The sequence below is a fragment of the Tympanuchus pallidicinctus genome, unplaced genomic scaffold (assembly GCF_026119805.1).
Source record: "Tympanuchus pallidicinctus isolate F22 unplaced genomic scaffold, pur_lepc_1.0 scaffold15, whole genome shotgun sequence".
In the NCBI taxonomy this organism is placed as follows: Eukaryota; Metazoa; Chordata; class Aves; order Galliformes; family Phasianidae; genus Tympanuchus; species Tympanuchus pallidicinctus.
Genome location: NW_026294669.1, coordinates 27486887 through 27505549, shown reverse-complemented (window position 1 = coordinate 27505549; position 18663 = coordinate 27486887). Strand labels below are relative to the sequence as shown.

The 18663-nt window shown below is 41.7% G+C and overlaps 1 protein-coding gene across 5 annotated transcripts in view; it reads right to left on the bottom strand.

The window, feature by feature from the left end:
* Window positions 1-18663, bottom strand: part of DNAH7 (dynein axonemal heavy chain 7) — a 98956-nt gene that overhangs the window by 2992 nt on the left and 77301 nt on the right. For all 5 annotated transcript variants that reach the window (XM_052675019.1, XM_052675022.1, XM_052675020.1 and 2 more), the window contains 11 exons: window positions 17350-17476; window positions 16575-16769; window positions 13657-13749; window positions 8393-8569; window positions 7729-7890; window positions 7026-7226; window positions 6324-6485; window positions 5377-5562; window positions 4812-4949; window positions 4250-4480; window positions 528-680 (listed from right to left, as the gene is read on the bottom strand). In XM_052675019.1, the coding sequence (XP_052530979.1) occupies window positions 528-680; window positions 4250-4480; window positions 4812-4949; window positions 5377-5562; window positions 6324-6485; window positions 7026-7226; window positions 7729-7890; window positions 8393-8569; window positions 13657-13749; window positions 16575-16769; window positions 17350-17476 (1825 nt within the window). The remainder of the gene's footprint in view (window positions 1-527; window positions 681-4249; window positions 4481-4811; window positions 4950-5376; window positions 5563-6323; window positions 6486-7025; window positions 7227-7728; window positions 7891-8392; window positions 8570-13656; window positions 13750-16574; window positions 16770-17349; window positions 17477-18663) is intronic.

Genomic DNA, 18663 nt, shown 5'->3' with positions numbered 1-18663 from the left:
TACAGAAAAGGGCTGAGCATTGAGGTGATTGATAAAGGTCAGCTTGGGCGAGCTGTAATTTTACAGGTGAAAGGACCCACAGTTTGGCATTAAGTTGATCGAGTTTAATTCCACTGAAAGCTATTACTTGATCTCAATGTAACAGATTCCAGGTTGTGAATGGAGGAGCGGTCACACCCCTCTACGCCAGGACCAAAGAAGAACATGGAACAGAATTTCCTTGGTAAGATGGCACAAAGAATGAGAGATCCGAGACAGCCAGGGGCGCTTCAGAAGGGGAAGATTGTGCTTAACCAATGTGTAGCTTGTGGTGAGAGGGGTGCTAACAGACAGCACTGCTGCGCACTTCAGCAGGGCCACTGACAGGGTCTTCCACCCTTAAGTCTGAACTAGAAGGATGGGGATTTGATGGGTGGATCACCTTGGACAGAAAGGGTGCTGGGGGGTTGTTAACAGTTGTACCCCGAGGTTGACCCCTGAAAGCTGCAGAATTCCACAAAGAAAAATGAAGATGGGAGCGTGTCTACCTGTAGGAACTTAAGTCTACTTAAAAAATCATGCACGTAGCTGCCCAGAGGCTTGAGACTGGGATAGGACTTAATCATCCACAGTCCTGGAATTTTGCCTTTCAAAATGCTGTTCACCACTTCTTCCAGTTCAGCCGACATCACTACTTCCCCCTAAAAAAAAAAAAAGGCCGCAATAAAATACTCTGAGTAAAAGTGTGTGTGTGTTAATGAGGGGGGGGGAGGGAGGAACAGGGAAAGGAAGGGGAGTGTCAGGAAGGAGGGAAGGGTGGAGGTGGGGAATGAGAGAAGAAGGAAAAAGGCGAGGAAAAAAAGAGGGAGAAAGAGAGAACAAGGAGAAGAGGGAATGAAGTAAATAGGGAGAGGAACAGGGGAGGGGAGGGTGGGGTAAGAAAGCAGCGAAGGGTTGAATGAGAAGAAGAGGGAACAATGGGAGGAGTGGGGAAGGGAGGTGATGGGATCGAGGGATCGAGGGATCGAGGGATCGGAGGATCGGAGGATCGGAGGATCGGAGGATCGGAGGATCGGAGGAACGGAGGATCGGAGGATCGGAGGATCGGAGGATCGGAGGATCGGAGGATCGGAGGATCGGAGGAACGGAGGATCGGAGGAACGGAGGATCGGAGGATCGGAGGAACGGAGGAACGGAGGAACGGAGGATCGGAGGATCGGAGGAACGGAGGAACGAAGGAACGAAGGAACGAAGGAACGAAGGAACGAAGGAACGAAGGAACGAAGGATCGAAGGAACGAAGGATCGAAGGAACGAAGGAACGAAGGAACGAAGGAACGAAGGAACGAAGGATCGAAGGAACGAAGGATCGAAGGAACGAAGGATCGAAGGAACGAAGGAACGAAGGAACGAAGGATCGAAGGAACGAAGGATCGAAGGAACGAAGGATCGAAGGAACGAAGGAACGAAGGAACGAAGGAACGAAGGAACGAAGGAACGAAGGATCGAAGGAACGAAGGATCGAAGGAACGAAGGAACGAAGGAACGAAGGAACGAAGGATCGAAGGAACGAAGGATCGAAGGAACGAAGGATCGAAGGAACGAAGGAACGAAGGAACGAAGGAACGAAGGAACGAAGGAACGAAGGAACGAAGGATCGAAGGAACGAAGGAACGAAGGAACGAAGGAACGAAGGAACGAAGGAACGAAGGAACGAAGGATCGAAGGAACGAAGGAACGAAGGAACGAAGGAACGAAGGAACGAAGGAACGAAGGAACGAAGGAACGAAGGAACGAAGGAACGAAGGAACGAAGGAACGAAGGAACGAAGGAACGAAGGAACGAAGGAACGAAGGAACGAAGGAACGAAGGAACGAAGGAACGAAGGAACGAAGGAACGAAGGAACGAAGGAACGAAGGAACGAAGGAACGAAGGAACGAAGGAACGAAGGAACGAAGGAACGAAGGAACGAAGGAACGAAGGAACGAAGGAACGAAGGAACGAAGGAACGAAGGAACGAAGGAACGAAGGAACGAAGGAACGAAGGAACGAAGGAACGAAGGAACGAAGGAACGAAGGAACGAAGGAACGAAGGAACGAAGGAACGAAGGAACGAAGGAACGAAGGAACGAAGGAACGAAGGAACGAAGGAACGAAGGAACGAAGGAACGAAGGAACGAAGGAACGAAGGAACGAAGGAACGAAGGAACGAAGGAACGAAGGAACGAAGGAACGAAGGAACGAAGGAACGAAGGAACGAAGGAACGAAGGAACGAAGGAACGAAGGAACGAAGGAACGAAGGAACGAAGGAACGAAGGAACGAAGGAACGAAGGAACGAAGGAACGAAGGAACGAAGGAACGAAGGAACGAAGGAACGAAGGAACGAAGGAACGAAGGAACGAAGGAACGAAGGAACGAAGGAACGAAGGAACGAAGGAACGAAGGAACGAAGGAACGAAGGAACGAAGGAACGAAGGAACGAAGGAACGAAGGAACGAAGGAACGAAGGAACGAAGGAACGAAGGAACGAAGGAACGAAGGAACGAAGGAACGAAGGAACGAAGGAACGAAGGAACGAAGGAACGAAGGAACGAAGGAACGAAGGAACGAAGGAACGAAGGAACGAAGGAACGAAGGAACGAAGGAACGAAGGAACGAAGGAACGAAGGAACGAAGGAACGAAGGAACGAAGGAACGAAGGAACGAAGGAACGAAGGAACGAAGGAACGAAGGAACGAAGGAACGAAGGAACGAAGGAACGAAGGAACGAAGGAACGAAGGAACGAAGGAACGAAGGAACGAAGGAACGAAGGAACGAAGGAACGAAGGAACGAAGGAACGAAGGAACGAAGGAACGAAGGAACGAAGGAACGAAGGAACGAAGGAACGAAGGAACGAAGGAACGAAGGAACGAAGGAACGAAGGAACGAAGGAACGAAGGAACGAAGGAACGAAGGAACGAAGGAACGAAGGAACGAAGGAACGAAGGAACGAAGGAACGAAGGAACGAAGGAACGAAGGAACGAAGGAACGAAGGAACGAAGGAACGAAGGAACGAAGGAACGAAGGAACGAAGGAACGAAGGAACGAAGGAACGAAGGAACGAAGGAACGAAGGAACGAAGGAACGAAGGAACGAAGGAACGAAGGAACGAAGGAACGAAGGAACGAAGGAACGAAGGAACGAAGGAACGAAGGAACGAAGGAACGAAGGAACGAAGGAACGAAGGAACGAAGGAACGAAGGAACGAAGGAACGAAGGAACGAAGGAACGAAGGAACGAAGGAACGAAGGAACGAAGGAACGAAGGAACGAAGGAACGAAGGAACGAAGGAACGAAGGAACGAAGGAACGAAGGAACGAAGGAACGAAGGAACGAAGGAACGAAGGAACGAAGGAACGAAGGAACGAAGGAACGAAGGAACGAAGGAACGAAGGAACGAAGGAACGAAGGAACGAAGGAACGAAGGAACGAAGGAACGAAGGAACGAAGGAACGAAGGAACGAAGGAACGAAGGAACGAAGGAACGAAGGAACGAAGGAACGAAGGAACGAAGGAACGAAGGAACGAAGGAACGAAGGAACGAAGGAACGAAGGAACGAAGGAACGAAGGAACGAAGGAACGAAGGAACGAAGGAACGAAGGAACGAAGGAACGAAGGAACGAAGGAACGAAGGAACGAAGGAACGAAGGAACGAAGGAACGAAGGAACGAAGGAACGAAGGAACGAAGGAACGAAGGAACGAAGGAACGAAGGAACGAAGGAACGAAGGAACGAAGGAACGAAGGAACGAAGGAACGAAGGAACGAAGGAACGAAGGAACGAAGGAACGAAGGAACGAAGGAACGAAGGAACGAAGGAACGAAGGAACGAAGGAACGAAGGAACGAAGGAACGAAGGAACGAAGGAACGAAGGAACGAAGGAACGAAGGAACGAAGGAACGAAGGAACGAAGGAACGAAGGAACGAAGGAACGAAGGAACGAAGGAACGAAGGAACGAAGGAACGAAGGAACGAAGGAACGAAGGAACGAAGGAACGAAGGAACGAAGGAACGAAGGAACGAAGGAACGAAGGAACGAAGGAACGAAGGAACGAAGGAACGAAGGAACGAAGGAACGAAGGAACGAAGGAACGAAGGAACGAAGGAACGAAGGAACGAAGGAACGAAGGAACGAAGGAACGAAGGAACGAAGGAACGGGTTCGCCCATTTTGTGTGCAGAAATATGGTTATGGAATATGAAATTGGGCAGTGTGTTCCATGTACCTTCATGGCTTTCTGTATGTTGACACAAGATTCACGTATCATGTGCAACAGTTTGTTGAATCGTCCCATTTCTTGTACAAGCACTGTGTTCATACTTTCACTGTAGGCAGTTGGGTACTTTCTGCTTACTGTTTCAATGTCAAAGTCACAGGGCAGTTTACTCAGGATGTCACCTGTCACATCATGAACGATGTCATCCATGGATTTGGCACCCGTACCAGCAGCCCTGGACTGTAACATCAAACATTGGACATTTCATAATGTACACTACTGGAAAAAAAAAAACAAAAACTTGCCATGCCCTAAAATTTCTATGTCTGCTTCCTCAAAAAAAATGCTTAGGACTTTAATACTGCAGTACTGACACAATCTCTCATAAACAAAAAAAACCACACACCTTTAAAGCTCTGTCTAGCCATACACTAACTTGTACACAATTAACAGCAAAACATTAAAACACATTAACAACTGAGATTAAACAATCCAGACAGTGACTTGTACACCTGTGAAATTACAGGAGCAGACTATCTAAACAGCTCCATCTTTTCATCTTTTGCATCACCTGAGTAAGAAGAATGCTGTCAAATAACAGCTGTGTTTCTGACTGATCCTTAGTAATATCAGCATTGGCATGCATTCCAAATATCTCCGGGGAAGGATTCAGTGGGAGCATCCTGGTATATTCAATGTAGCTTCCGTGCTGCAAAAAAAAGGACACTTCCTTTAACTCACCTGTTTCATCAGCTTATTGATTACAAGGTCCTTTCCGCCACCACCCATTCTCTTATGCAAGCTGAATGTCCTTCAAACTTAAGTGGGCTAGATCGCTCTACCTAGCCCTGAGTGTACAAAATGGTACAGACTGCACTCTTTAGGAAGCCGTACTAATTCAGGCTATTAATTCATTTCTTACTTTATCATTATTTCCAGACCTTACCCTTAACTTAAGTGCTACCTCAATGGTACCGGCAACAAAGCGCTACTCAACATGAGCTTAATCACATACATATATACATTTTTATGTACGCATTTGTATGTACATAAACATATATACAGTATTCCTTCTATTAGGCAACTCCATGATACCAAAGAAGCTTCTAAAAAATCCACATCTTTCAAATACTTACGTCACCTTCAGGAGGAACAAAGTAAAGGCCGCTCGAATCAAACTTGTAATCTCTATTGGTAATGACTTCTGATGAGAAAAAAGTGTTCAGAACGCTACGGAGTGTGCGGCGATCCCAGTCATCGGTGACTCTGCCGCCATAGTTACATTCCCCGGTCATGTAGCGAAGAGCATCGTATGGGACCTCCTAGAAGAAAAAGAAAAAAAAAGAAAAAACACAGTCAGCCACAGACTATTACTTATCCCAATGGCCACTTTAGTATCACTATCGTGTAATTTCAAGTCAACCAGCATTCTCACAAAACCTTAACTAAGTATGAGTTACAACTGATAGTTTGCTCTTATACTGTCAATCTCCTTGTCTGCAACTACTTCGGTATTTAAAATGATCCTTATACTTTATATTTTAGTATTTATACTACACTTGGGCTACTTTTGTCTTATGAAACACCACTTCTTATAAAACAATAACACCATAGGCAAAAAATAAAAAAAAAAAAATACATTGTCACAAAACAACCTCACACATCATCAGCTGTACTCTGGAGTCCTGTATTGTCCCTAGGACTAAGTCACAGCACCAGTTTCAGCGTAATGATTCATGGTTTCCAATGACTCTTCCGAGAGAGGAAGCCACAGCGTCTCTCTAGAGACGGTGTAAGATTCAGACAGAATGGACAACAGTGTGGATCGTATTCTGCTCTATTCTGCGTGGCAGACAGCCAACATCAGAACCTGAACATTTCCAGCATCAATTATGTACTGACCGCAACGCGCTAACCTCCAAAAAGGAACATTTTTCACGCTGCTGCAAGTAAACGCTCGCTGCCCGGTCTCATACCCCTACTCAACCACTGTCCAGGGAACCCTCCCCTGTCTGAGTATGTGCTCTCACCGGTCTACGTTGCACGTGAGAACCACGTGTGGGCCTCGGGAAGGTTGCCATACCTCGTACTGGTCCAGGAAGATGTGCAGCTGCTGTACGCTGATGCGCAGATCCGTCTCGTTGAACTCGTATGGAATGTTCCAACCCAGCGGCCCGAACTTCCGCCTTTCTTGCACCAGCGCGTGGAAGAAGCACAGGCCGTACAGCAATGCCTTGAACTCAGCCTTACAAACAAATGGAAGCACATTACTAATAACTACGTCCTTTACAGAATTTCACTTTTACATTCTGTTCAGACAATGTCGCCCTGTTCCTCCTCAGTAAAGTTTTTAGGCCTTTAAGGAAACCTGCATGTAGGAAGCTTACGTTTGCTTTGTTTGCAATTGCAAACATTTCAGCAAAGTATTAGATCTCATTTAAAAGAAACAAATTCTATCGGCCCTCACGGTTCAAGAGAGCAACTGCATATTTTGCATTTCGGATAAAACCCTTGCGACAACAACCTTTGCAGATTTGCAATGGTAAACAGTGTGCCTCTCAATTCACTTCTGTTGAAGAGGCATATTATTAACACCACGCCTCCAAGTCACCACTGAAGTAGGAGATGACCAGAAAACAAAAAATGCTTACTTTTCTGCTACCGATAATCAAAAGTACTTCGATGCGCTATAAGACAACTACTTAATTTGCTACTTTTTTTCCCCAGAGTGGTCACCGTCTTCTTTAACCCCTTCACAAAGTAAGGCCGCCACCACATTACTAACCGTTTTTTTGCAGCTGTTGAAAAAATTAGGGTCAGATATGGGATCCATCAGGTACGAACGAATTATGTTTGCTCGTAAACCTTTCGGCGCTTCGTTCGTCATTTTCACTCCGTTCTGAAGTACGGACACCGGAAACGTGGCAGATGGGTAACTGGTGAGCCAGATTCTGAAATCCGGATGCGTTGTGTCGGGGTTAAGCTCCTACAATAAACACGTATTAAAACAACTGGAATAAGTGACAGACTAATATGCATCTCCTCTGTTATTATTTACGCAACTTTTTTTTGGAGGGAGTTGGAAAATTTGCCTGTTAGATGTTGAATTTCTGAACGTCTTGCAACAATCTATGCATCTAAAATGCATTAAGAACTCTGGAAAGCGGTAAGCGAGAACTGTACTTCAACAAATTTCTGCAAACCTGCAGCTGTTCAAATGTAACACTGTTTAGCGTGCTGCTTTTCTGCAGCGATGGACACGCAAAAAAGCTCTCGGCCTGAGGAGACAGCTGTAGCACTCGATTTAATGTTTGAAGAATAGGCCACGTCCGCTCCATTTGCGGACGCTTCCTACTGCAGCGGCCAGAAGGACAGAATCTACGTGGTGATTCCAGGTAATTAATGGGAATCGTCATTGAGCATTGTAAACTGCCTACATGCCTCAAATGTACTTTCAAAAGTGTAGCGAAAACATTAGTTATTTTTACCTCGCACACTCGTTCCAGCGTGGGCATCCACGAGCTCGCCAAATGGCAATTCTGCAGAACTATCCATGTTCCTTCCTTCACTGCCTTCTCTATCATTTTCATGGCTATCGGGCCTTGGCCTTGTCCGAGCGACAGAGAACTGAGTTTTGTGTCGCTGTATCCCTGCGTAACAAAGCACGCTAAAGGTAAGAAAGATACTGTGGAAGCACAACATGGTTTATAGCATCAGAGCTCGCATCCGTACGTATTCTTGAATTCCTCTGCACTACTTGTTTTACAATACAATTGAAAACATTTTCTCACTTCACCCCAGTTGCCTACAACCTCTCAGTGATCATCTGCCAGGGAAAGACTCCCGCTACGCATCTGTTTAATTCTGAACTTTACGGTTCTGATAGTTCCACAAAACTCCTATAAACATAAGGGCTCATAAGGGATGCACGCAATCTACAATAAAATGCACCGAGAGTTTACTGCTTGGTGGCCGGTCAGCAGCGAGACGCTCAACGGCTAAGAACTCCGGTAGTCACAGGCGTACAGTGCAAGAATTTTATCTCAAGGAAACGTAGGAGTTTTAGATTAACAACACACACACACACACACACACACACACACACACACACACACATCATCTACCTTGAAAAAAATAGAAATATTACAATACCTGATCCTCAGCAAACTTAACGAGCGCTGCCATGGGATCGGCACCTGGAGAAAGTATGAATATCAGTGGTGCGCAAGAGTGGCTATCAGAAAATGCTCTCGACAAATCAAATGGAGGTGGCTCGATAAACGGACGGCCCAGATTGTGAATGATGAATTCCTGCACTGTTGGTATCACCTAAAAAATAAACAATCAAATCTGAACATCCTATTGATGTGCAAGTGTTACTATGCCATTTGGAACAGTTTACTATAAGCCACGAGGAGAATACACAGACAACAAAGCACTAATTCAGTCCCAGAGAAATAACTTAACACATACAAAATGTGACCGAAATAATCTCATAAGAAAGACGTACCCTGAAATGGCTGAAATAAGCAACCCTTAAAGTCATTTCCATCTCGCATCTGAACAGAGTAACATAGTGACGTAAGGGCCTCGAAGTCCACCCGCGCGCATGCAAATTACGTTCCAAAGAACATTTCACCTTTTAATTAACTTAATCGAGCTTCCTTTGAAAGACATAATTTTGAAAGTTTTGAAAGAGATAATTTGAAAGAAATAAAACCTCAGATTTGCAAAGTACAGCGTAGGCCCTTTAAAAGACATAATTTTGAAAGAAATAAAACCTCAGATCTGTAAAGTACAGCGTAGGATAGTATCCTGCCCTTTAGATTTACTATTGTAGAGTAAGCACAATTCCATAAATATAAAATAGTTTGCAAGAACACAGTTACACACTTTGCCAACTGTAAACATCTATAGCTTCTTTCCTCTTTTAAGTCACCATTTTATTTGTCTCTTGAATAGTATACCTTAAAATACACTGAACACTGCATAATTACCAATTCATCATTACAGAAATCCCAGAGACACAACAACATTAGCAAACACAATATAAAATCTTGACCCTTGACATGAAATTCAAGTAATTCAAAACACTTCAAAAACACCAGCACTGGTTCAATCCCTGTAATTACAGCCTATGTGTTTTCAACAGCTTCTGTATTGTTTTCAACAGCTTCTGTATCAACTCTACACAAAACTATTGAATTTCTATAAGCTTTTCACTTACATTTTCAACATCACAATTATAAAAGGAATACAATAACAAATTCAATCATACATTATAAACACTATTCATTTCAGTTAATAAATACATAATATGAAACACCACATACCTGAAACAAAAGAAGACTTGTATCCCACTCTTCACACTCCCACTCTCACCCATGTGTTCTCACTTATTTTAAAGCCGTTCTGCTTCCCAGGTGTAGTGTGTCACCAATTAGGAAAACACCTTAAATTGGAGACCTGGGAAGACAGGAGCTCTGACCTACACTCCCTACAGCCTGCACCGATGGAGACAATTCTGCGAGAGCTCCTTTCGACTTCAAAACTTCTGAATGAGCTTAAAGAAATGTAAGATTATGAAAGTTGCTTAAAAACCTTGGTTAACTAGCCTTTTGTAATGAACTGTAAATGCGCTCCAGAAAATGAGTGATAAAGGATGCTTTAATTTTGTGGGTTTTTTTTTTTTTTTACATGCTATAAAGGTGAAGTTCTTCATGTTAGTGCACTTTTGTTTAAGAGGTCTTCTGAGCATTTGCTTAGCCAGAGATGAAAAGCTGAGCGGTCTGTTTTCCTTGTGCTCTAAAATATTGCAGCAGGATGACTACAAGCTCATGTATTTAGTTTGCTGATCTATGTTTAATTTTATGTATTCTAAACTTAGGGTTACTTTTTACATTATGTTGTGTTTCTGTTTGCAGATTCTCCTTTTGGAAATAAGCCTAGAGAACTATTCTACTTCACCCAGTGGGAAGGATGAAGTATCAGAATGATTACTTTTGGAATCTAATATCAAAAGTTAAAATCATATTCGTATTACTAAACGCTTACGTCCTTGCAGGCTTCAACTTGTGGGCTGAAAAGAGGAGACTGTGTTTCTGTTTTGGCGCATGTATCGAACAACCGGGTTAGATCTTAGCTACGCTGTGCTAAAGGAGTTATCTGAGAAGTGAATCTTGATAACTGAAACAAACGTGTTTTTCAGTTTTCTTACTAGGTACCATTCTAAACTGACAGGAAAATGTAACACTAAACTCACGCAGTTTATATGTAAGGGTTTTCTGTGGCCGTGGTCCTGCGCTACGTTTTTTTTTCCAGGAAAAAATATATTCTTAGATACAGCAGATTATGTGCATGGATAGCGGAACGCTGCTGTAGGTGTGCTAGCTAATCTCTGAAATAGCCAAAGTACTGTGGTAGCCTGCGATTATAACAGCTACATAAAAACCTGCTTCCTGGATCTGACTGTTCCTTGTTCCTTTACTGACTTGCTCTCTTGCAGCTCTCGCTCTTAAAACTTTTTTTTCAGCTGGATCTATGCGGATAGATACGGCGGGGAAAAACGTTACCAAAAGTCTTCTGCGATGATTCCATGTGAGCACGAGCCATGTGTTGGATGAAGCTCTAAACTTCTCAACTGTCTCTTGCAAGTGGCAAAGGTGGGCTTTATCCACTGCCGAAGTGCAAGTGAACCGGATGTGGCAAAATGTTTCTTTTGCTTGATAAAACTGGAGGGCTGGGAACCTAATGATGACCCACGGTAAGCACAGACTTAACCACGTTCTTTAAATATTTCTGTAAATCTCTTTGGCAGCACCCCTTTATTTATTACAAAACTAACAAGTTTTCTAGCATTTCACTAAACTGAAACTTACCGAAAGCTTATCCTATCTTATACCTTGACACATTTGCTAATTATACTCTATATGGTTTTTCACTTCTCCTTTTGCATCCAAAGAGAATGTTTGAGATTTAGCAATGGAAAATTATTTCTATCAGTGAAGTGAAGTCAGTCCAGATCTTGCCTTTCACTGTCTCTCGCTCACGGTTCACACAACTGGTTTTATCTAAAACTGGCTGAATTATCTTTCAGATGTTATCTGCAAAATGTCTCCTCTGCCTGTAGACAAAAATACTAGAGAAACCTGCCTGCTTTTTATGCATCTTGAAGTGCAATTTTTTTGGTTTTAGTATCTGTTCTTTTCCTGAGCTCACATTGCAGGGAGAAGCACACCAACTGTCACAGCTGTGAATGTTTATCTCTTATTAAGTGGTTTGACGATCTGACAATGGAGGAGTACTACATGCTGGAGATGATGTGGTTAACAACCTTCCCTGTAAATGTTAACTAAGTCATCTTAAAATGCGAAGCTGAACTATTTAAAAAACAAACAAAACAAAACCAAAAAAAAAAAAAACAAAAAACCACAGAACTCTTTTTTTTTTTCTTAAGAAGGTTGAACACTAGAGAAGGCATGATGGTGTAATGCCAGAATGAGTAACTTGGAATTGATAATTAAAATACCTTATTTGCTAAGTAACCTGCAGCTCTAACCCTTCCGAACCTACTTTGTCTAGCTTCTGGATGAAAACTTAGTTCAGTTCTGATTGTTTATCCAACATCTCATTGCAGTAGAAAAATGAATGTGAGTGTGCAATAGTAATTCCCGGAAACTACAACTAGCAACTATCTTTTCTCAGAGGGGAAGAATACCCCACCTGACAAAATAAAACTTAGTTGGACTGCTGCTTTTTGTCTCTAGCTTCACACTGAATTGCTGCCTAATTATGCCATCATATTGCAAATCTTCTTTTGAATGAGTTACGGTTCTCGAGTTCTGATCGTCCCTACGGTATTTGTGTGGGCCGTGCTGTTGACGTATACCAAAGAACACATATCTAAACTTTTTTAATTAATGGCCTTTGATATGCCATCTCTAATTCTACGGATAATAATAGAGAATGGAGTGAGATGAATTCCCTGATGGGGCGTGCTAACGTGCCCCCCTTATTCGTTGTCTAAGCCCCCTGTGGCTTTGCGCAATAGATCTTTATCTTGCTGGTAAGGTATCATATTGAAAATATACCTGGTGGCTGTCAAGATTACATCAAGAATAAACAGCGCTCAAATAGCTAAAAATAGGAGCAGTCTGCTTTATTGGTAGCGGTCTGATACTTCAGAAGCTGCACTAATTATAAAAAGTTATTACCTAAATATACCTAAACTAAAACTAAATTCAAGACTCTCTCCCTGATGCTATTTAAAGTATAGCTGAACAACATGCTCGCAACTTACAAGTTTGCTAAATATATTAAAAAAATTAAAAAAAAAAAAAAATCCCTAAACTGAACCCCACTGGCAAGGTGAAATTGAATATGACTGACATTTTTTTCCTCTTTATACAGTAAACATATTTTTATTCCTGTGCAAATACTAACATTAAGTTGAACAGCAGTTTGAGGAAGAATTTCTCAATAGGCTCTCTGGAGCAGAAGTAGTAACTGATTTATTTCTCTCTTTTGCAAAATGCTTTGTCACAGGTAGGCGTGAGCTAATACTAGTCACGATAACCTGTGAATGCATGATAAATATGTAAGCAAATACTTTTATCTTGCTTGTCATGGGCTGACCTTTGAATAAAGATGACTAACAGCGAGTACCTGCTGCGATCTATGCCTTATTCAAGTCTTTGAGCCAGACACTCGCAACGGTCCTGAATCAAAATACTTTGTGTAGGAGAAAATGGACCTGGCTGTCTGCAGTAATTACTACTTAACAGTCTACGCTGCTATTAAATTATCTTCCTACAGCAACCTAATCGACCTTGGATAGCAAGGTGAAAAACTTATGCAAGCCAAGTTGTCAGATGTAATAAAAAGGGAAAGTCACTAGGCTTGTAAGATGACCTTGAGTTGGAAATGCTGAGGAGATTTTGGTGTATGCAGTGAAATGTTTTAAAAAATAAAAAATAAAAAAATAAATAAAAAAAAAAACTCAAAGCCTATCCTTCCACGTTAATAAGTCTGCTTGTTACACTTTTCTGGGAGGAGATGTGCCTGGTCTGGTCTAGGCTAACCAAAGGTACGTTCCGTGTCCTATTGTTACGTATGTAGAAGCTAGGGGAAAGAAGGAGGAGAGAGTACATTTGGAATGACGGCATTTATCTTACCGTGACTTCTACCTGGTGAACAGACTACCTCAGCGTGAACTTTCACAGTCTTACCACGTCCGTTTCTCTCCCCCGTCTCACTGTGAGTACTGAGCAAGCGCCCGCGTAGCGCTTAGCTGCCAGCTGGGGCTAAACTGCAGCAACTCAGTCGTAATGCAAATTTGCAAATGTTTTTTGCTTCTAAAATACACAGAGGGGTTTTGTTTTGTTTTTTTTTTAATAAGGCAGTAGCCTTGTACGTACCTTGTCAGGTCTCAGACAGCGAATGATGAGCATCCTTTGGAATTCGCCCAACTTTTCTTGCCACTCTGCAGGAAAATCCTCGTACTGAGGATCCTAAAAACATACATATTTCAGTTTTCTCTAAAGCATTTGTGAATTATGTGAATTGTTGATTATCCTAACTCGATACATCAATTCACAACAGACTTTTTAAAAATCTGCAGGAATGGGACTTTGTGTTATTTTCCCTCATTTAATGTTTTTTCTTTAAAAAAAAAAAAAAAAAAGTATATCTAGGGAGTGTCTACTGTGGCAGAGAAGTCAGCAATTTTCAGGTATTTAAAATGTTAATGACCCAGTTCCTCTTTTCTCTACGACGAAAGCAGACAAGAGGTGAGGTACAGGAAATGCTACGCTATTATATGACAATCGGTATTTATGCCGGATCTGAGTGAAATTGAACTGAAAAAAACGAGTCGAAGAATGCCCCGGAACTTATTTTGTAAGCAGCTTATGAATATTCCAGCTATTTGGCAGCAGTTACTAGACCGGAATAACAATGAGCGTGCGGTGTATGTTAACTTACTCCAGTACAACGCTAGCTGGCCACTGCTGTTATGGCTGCACCGGGGCAACTTAGGCTCGCATGTGAAGGGCCGGGCACAGAGGCGTATGGGTGGACTACGGATTCCGAGCAACTTTGATTTAGCAAATCCATTCACAATAGAGCTTGTGTTCCTCAAAGGGCCTGGACTCTGACCCTCTCCATGATTTCTCAGCACTTAGCACAGCGTTCTGGATACTAATCTTATTTTTCAATCAATATAAGGGGGAAATAGGTATGTCGCTGTGAAAACTCCGACTCTTTAAAAAGAGCGTGGCTAAAAAAGTGCTAGTTTGGTATCACTGAGAAAATTAAGAAACACTTATGAGCAAAGGTTGCACCGAAGACCATAATGAGCTGTGCTACTGCCAAAAACTGATTGTTTATCCACGAGAAGCAGAGATGCAGCAGTAAGCTTTGAGGTTAAGGTGGCCAGCCAGCTGGCTGGGGGAAACCAAGTTTCGGTCCCTGCTCTAAGATACAGAGCTTAACTTTAGACAAAATACACAAAATTCTTGGAGCGGGGAGCTGAACTCAGGTCTTCTCTGTTTTTGGAAGAAACATGAGTTGCAAGAGTAGGAGAAGCAAACGTCAAATAGTTTTCTGATGATCTTGAGACAGCTATATTCATCATACTGTTATTTACGATGAGGGTGCTTGAAGTCATTTTGTGCCCTCTATCTCCTCCTTTCATAGACTAAACTGCCCTTTGCCTGCTTGTGCGTTGCTGGGGATAAACCGTACTGGTGAAAAAGATGGCCTCTATGAGAAAAAGAATGCTTACTGAGACCTGTCAACTAGCACTTCTCAACATTCTAGTGCTTTCACAGGAAAGTATTATTGTTGAAGCTGGATGCTGGAAGAAAATGTTTTTATAACGAGTAAGAGGCCTAATGCCTCTCCCGGATCAAGACGGTGACAGGCACTGTATATACCGTTCAGGGTTCAGTAACGGCGGTCCTAGTTGCGGTCTTACTAATTCTTTAGATTATTTTTTTTAATCACTTAACTGATTTTTTTATTTTTATTTTTATTTTTTTTAATGATATTTAAGTGAATAAATTTCTGTTTATTTCAGTTTGGCTCTCTGAATGTGGTTAGTGGTCAATACGTGGACCCTGATTCTTCTGCGAGTCAGCACCTTTACTATAAAATGGTATCATCTTAGTGTACATAATGAAGTAGTCTCCTCACCCTCTGTTTCAAAGGTTGTAATTTCCATGTTTGGTTTCTCAATGGCGAGTGTGGGAAGATGAACTGAAGCTCTCAACTTTCCATATAAGTTATGCAAATGCTTAAGGCAAGCTTTATTTCTGCTATTTGCCTGTTTCCTGCTATCTGGACGACTGAAGCAGCCGTATCTACTTTATTTCTTCAAAATTTATCGTACCGTCATGAGAAATTCCAACTAAAAATCCTTTAGCTTTTCTCTTTACCCCCGTCCAGTCCCTTGGTTAGAGAAAGGATTTCTAAATCGTTGAAATGCAGCCTTTTTAAAAAGAGTGTAACAGGTCACAGGCCATCTAGCTGTACATTGTAATATTTTACTCATTTAAGTAACGTTGAGAAAAATGCCTCGCTTGACTAGCTGAACAGACGCTACTGTTTCAGTGTTGGTGTTGGAAACAGTAACGGTCAGGAATGGTGCTATTGGGAAATGATAGTTTTTAAAATATTTGGATCAGGAATTGTGCTTACAGTGAGAGCTAACTGCGTAACTGACGGCATAACTAAAAGCAGAAGAAAAGCGGTACGGTAAAACGAGCGCCGAGAGAAGTTGACAGTAAGATAAAGCAAGTGCCTGAAAGTGGAGTGTAAGTCATCTACAAAGGCTCAATTTTGAGTGTACAGTAGTGAAAAAGTTTAAAGAAATCATTTGTGCCTATCTGTCACTCTGGAATAGGACGCAGGTCTCCTGAATCCCACTTGAGTACTTCTAAAATGCAACGGTTGTTTTTGTTGCTGTCATTTTTTGAATTTACCCAAAAAAGCTGAATACCTATGTAATGGTACGAAAAGGCATCCTCAAAGCCCTGTGAACAAATGGACCTACCGCTAAGGCGACAGCGGCTGACGTGAATGCAACTAATTTCACTGTTGCCTTACTTCTACAGGATGTGCCTTCTTTTACTCCAGCCCAAATCAAATACCTGGTATTCAGTAGCCACCTGACAAACTGGCAGTTATCTGCCCCTCCACACCGTTTGCTTAAATTTTTACTTTCAGAGATGCAGAAATCAACCCTGTAAAGTGACAATACTCCATTTTCTGACAATAAATGTATTTGATGCGTTAATTAGCTTTTGGAAGCAAGCAATTGGGAATGTTAACGTACCAAGCTGTCGTACACTGTTTTCCATCCGTCTTTAAGTCGCGTAAAATCCTTACTAATGTTCGTGAAGCACGGCAAGTCTTCTAGCCGACAGATTTCATCCCATGATTGCGGAGGAAGCCAGGTGCACGGATTAGAGAAGGGATTGTCCAAGCCTATGCCGCCGGTCAACAGGAATTTCCATTCATCCTCGTTAATCTGTGGGAAAAAACGCTGCTCTTAGAACTAAATAAATAAAATCTGATAGTTTTAATATGTTCTATAGGAAATCACTGTGCTTATCTGATTTCTTAGACCAGTTGAAAAAGATTCCTACCCGAAGCATTTAGTGTATGATTTTCAGTTAACAATGAATTTGAGGAACTGGAAAACTTAATACAAAAGCTGATTTTAAAATTAAAAAGATTTAACGCTTTAAATGAAGATGAGTTATTTCTTAAATTGCCTCTCACAATTCATTTTTATAAGCTTTTAGAATTCAGAATACGTTACGGTAAAATTTTGTAAAACCTTAACCCTAAGAATAGTATAGGGCGGACTAAGGTTTCAATAACATCCAGAAAAGCTATTATCATCCAGTATGTTTTTTGCCACACTTGTTTGCGACAAATTTATTTTATTCTATAGAATCTTCTTTGCTTCTAGTAATTGCTTATTGAACTCAAACAAAAAAATTCTGGATTAAATATTACTATTACGTATACGCTTATTTTTCTATTTTATCCTCTCAATTCTTACGGCTGGTCGTTTGAACAGGAGATTATTTTTAATTACTTACCATTTTCTCATATTTCAGGAGATTCACAGTTAGATAAAAAGAGAAGAGCAGCTTGTCCTTTTCAAACAGTGAACGACAGACATTGACGTAAAGAGAGTAAGTGAAATGATCCTTGAGAATCTTCAACCTACAGGTGTCAGGAAAAGAACGATCTTCCATTAATATCAAGCTTAAAATCTGTGCATTTTTGAAGCCTACTACAAATAAATTGGATCCCCTTAATCGTAAGAAACTCTCTGGTCAATTAGCCTCAAAAGAATGGTTAAATTGGGGTACCGATTTTTGGCCAAAATAACAAAAACCAAAATTATGACTCCCCGACGTGTTTTGCTGAGGAAAAGAGCAGTCTCCTTTGGGAGTGGCAAAAAGAACAACAATCTTAAGATTCATTATGAACAAGAATACCACGGCTCAAATCCAAACCGCTGATTTTTGATCGTCTTCTGTAATCCATTTTCTATTCTACAGACGCTATAATCGCAAATATATGAAAAACTTATGACTGTTAATTATTTTTTTTAAATTAAATAAAAAAGGAAGGTTTGTCAGTCATCATTTCGCCAAGAGTTACGTTAGAACAGCCAAAAAGAAATGAAAAACCTATACAGATGGTTAGAAATCAAGCACCTGCATTCATACAGTTATGTCAAACTAAGAAAAGAATTAAGAAGAATATAAAAATCTCAGAGCATGTAGTGAATACCACCTGATTAGTGGAGACGACCCAAGAAAAAAGTCCCACGTGAATTATTAACTGACAGAATTTTCTGTGCCTTGGCAGGTCTGCCTTTTTATGTCTTTCATGGGCAAAGCTGTGAAAATGAGCTTACACCGATCGTGCCCCGGGAATGCACACTGTCAGCTGGAATTCAGGACCCGCATCTTCCAATTTCTGTTAGCACAAAGTTTTTGTTTCAAACAAACTAAGTAAAAAACTTCTTTCTTATCGCTTGCTGACTTTGATTTAGGAACACAGGAGCGTGAGGCTGCTTTTTTGAGACAAGAACACGTAAGATTTAAAGTCAAAGGGATAGGTGTATAGAATGCAGACTGTCTTTTGGTAGAAGGATAAGTTGAACGTAGTTTCAAATACGATAACAAAATATTAATTCTGACTTGAATGCGTAGCATTTGTGATAAAAACGCGTATGCTAATCTTGAACTATACAGACCTTAAATTCTAATGAAACAATAACCTTCGTAAATCAGTACACCATTAAAACAAACGCTTTTACGTTAAGTGCTACCTTGCCAGGAACCGCACCTCACTTGTATTTAAATAAAACACAGACTGTCACAGATAATTCAGAAATT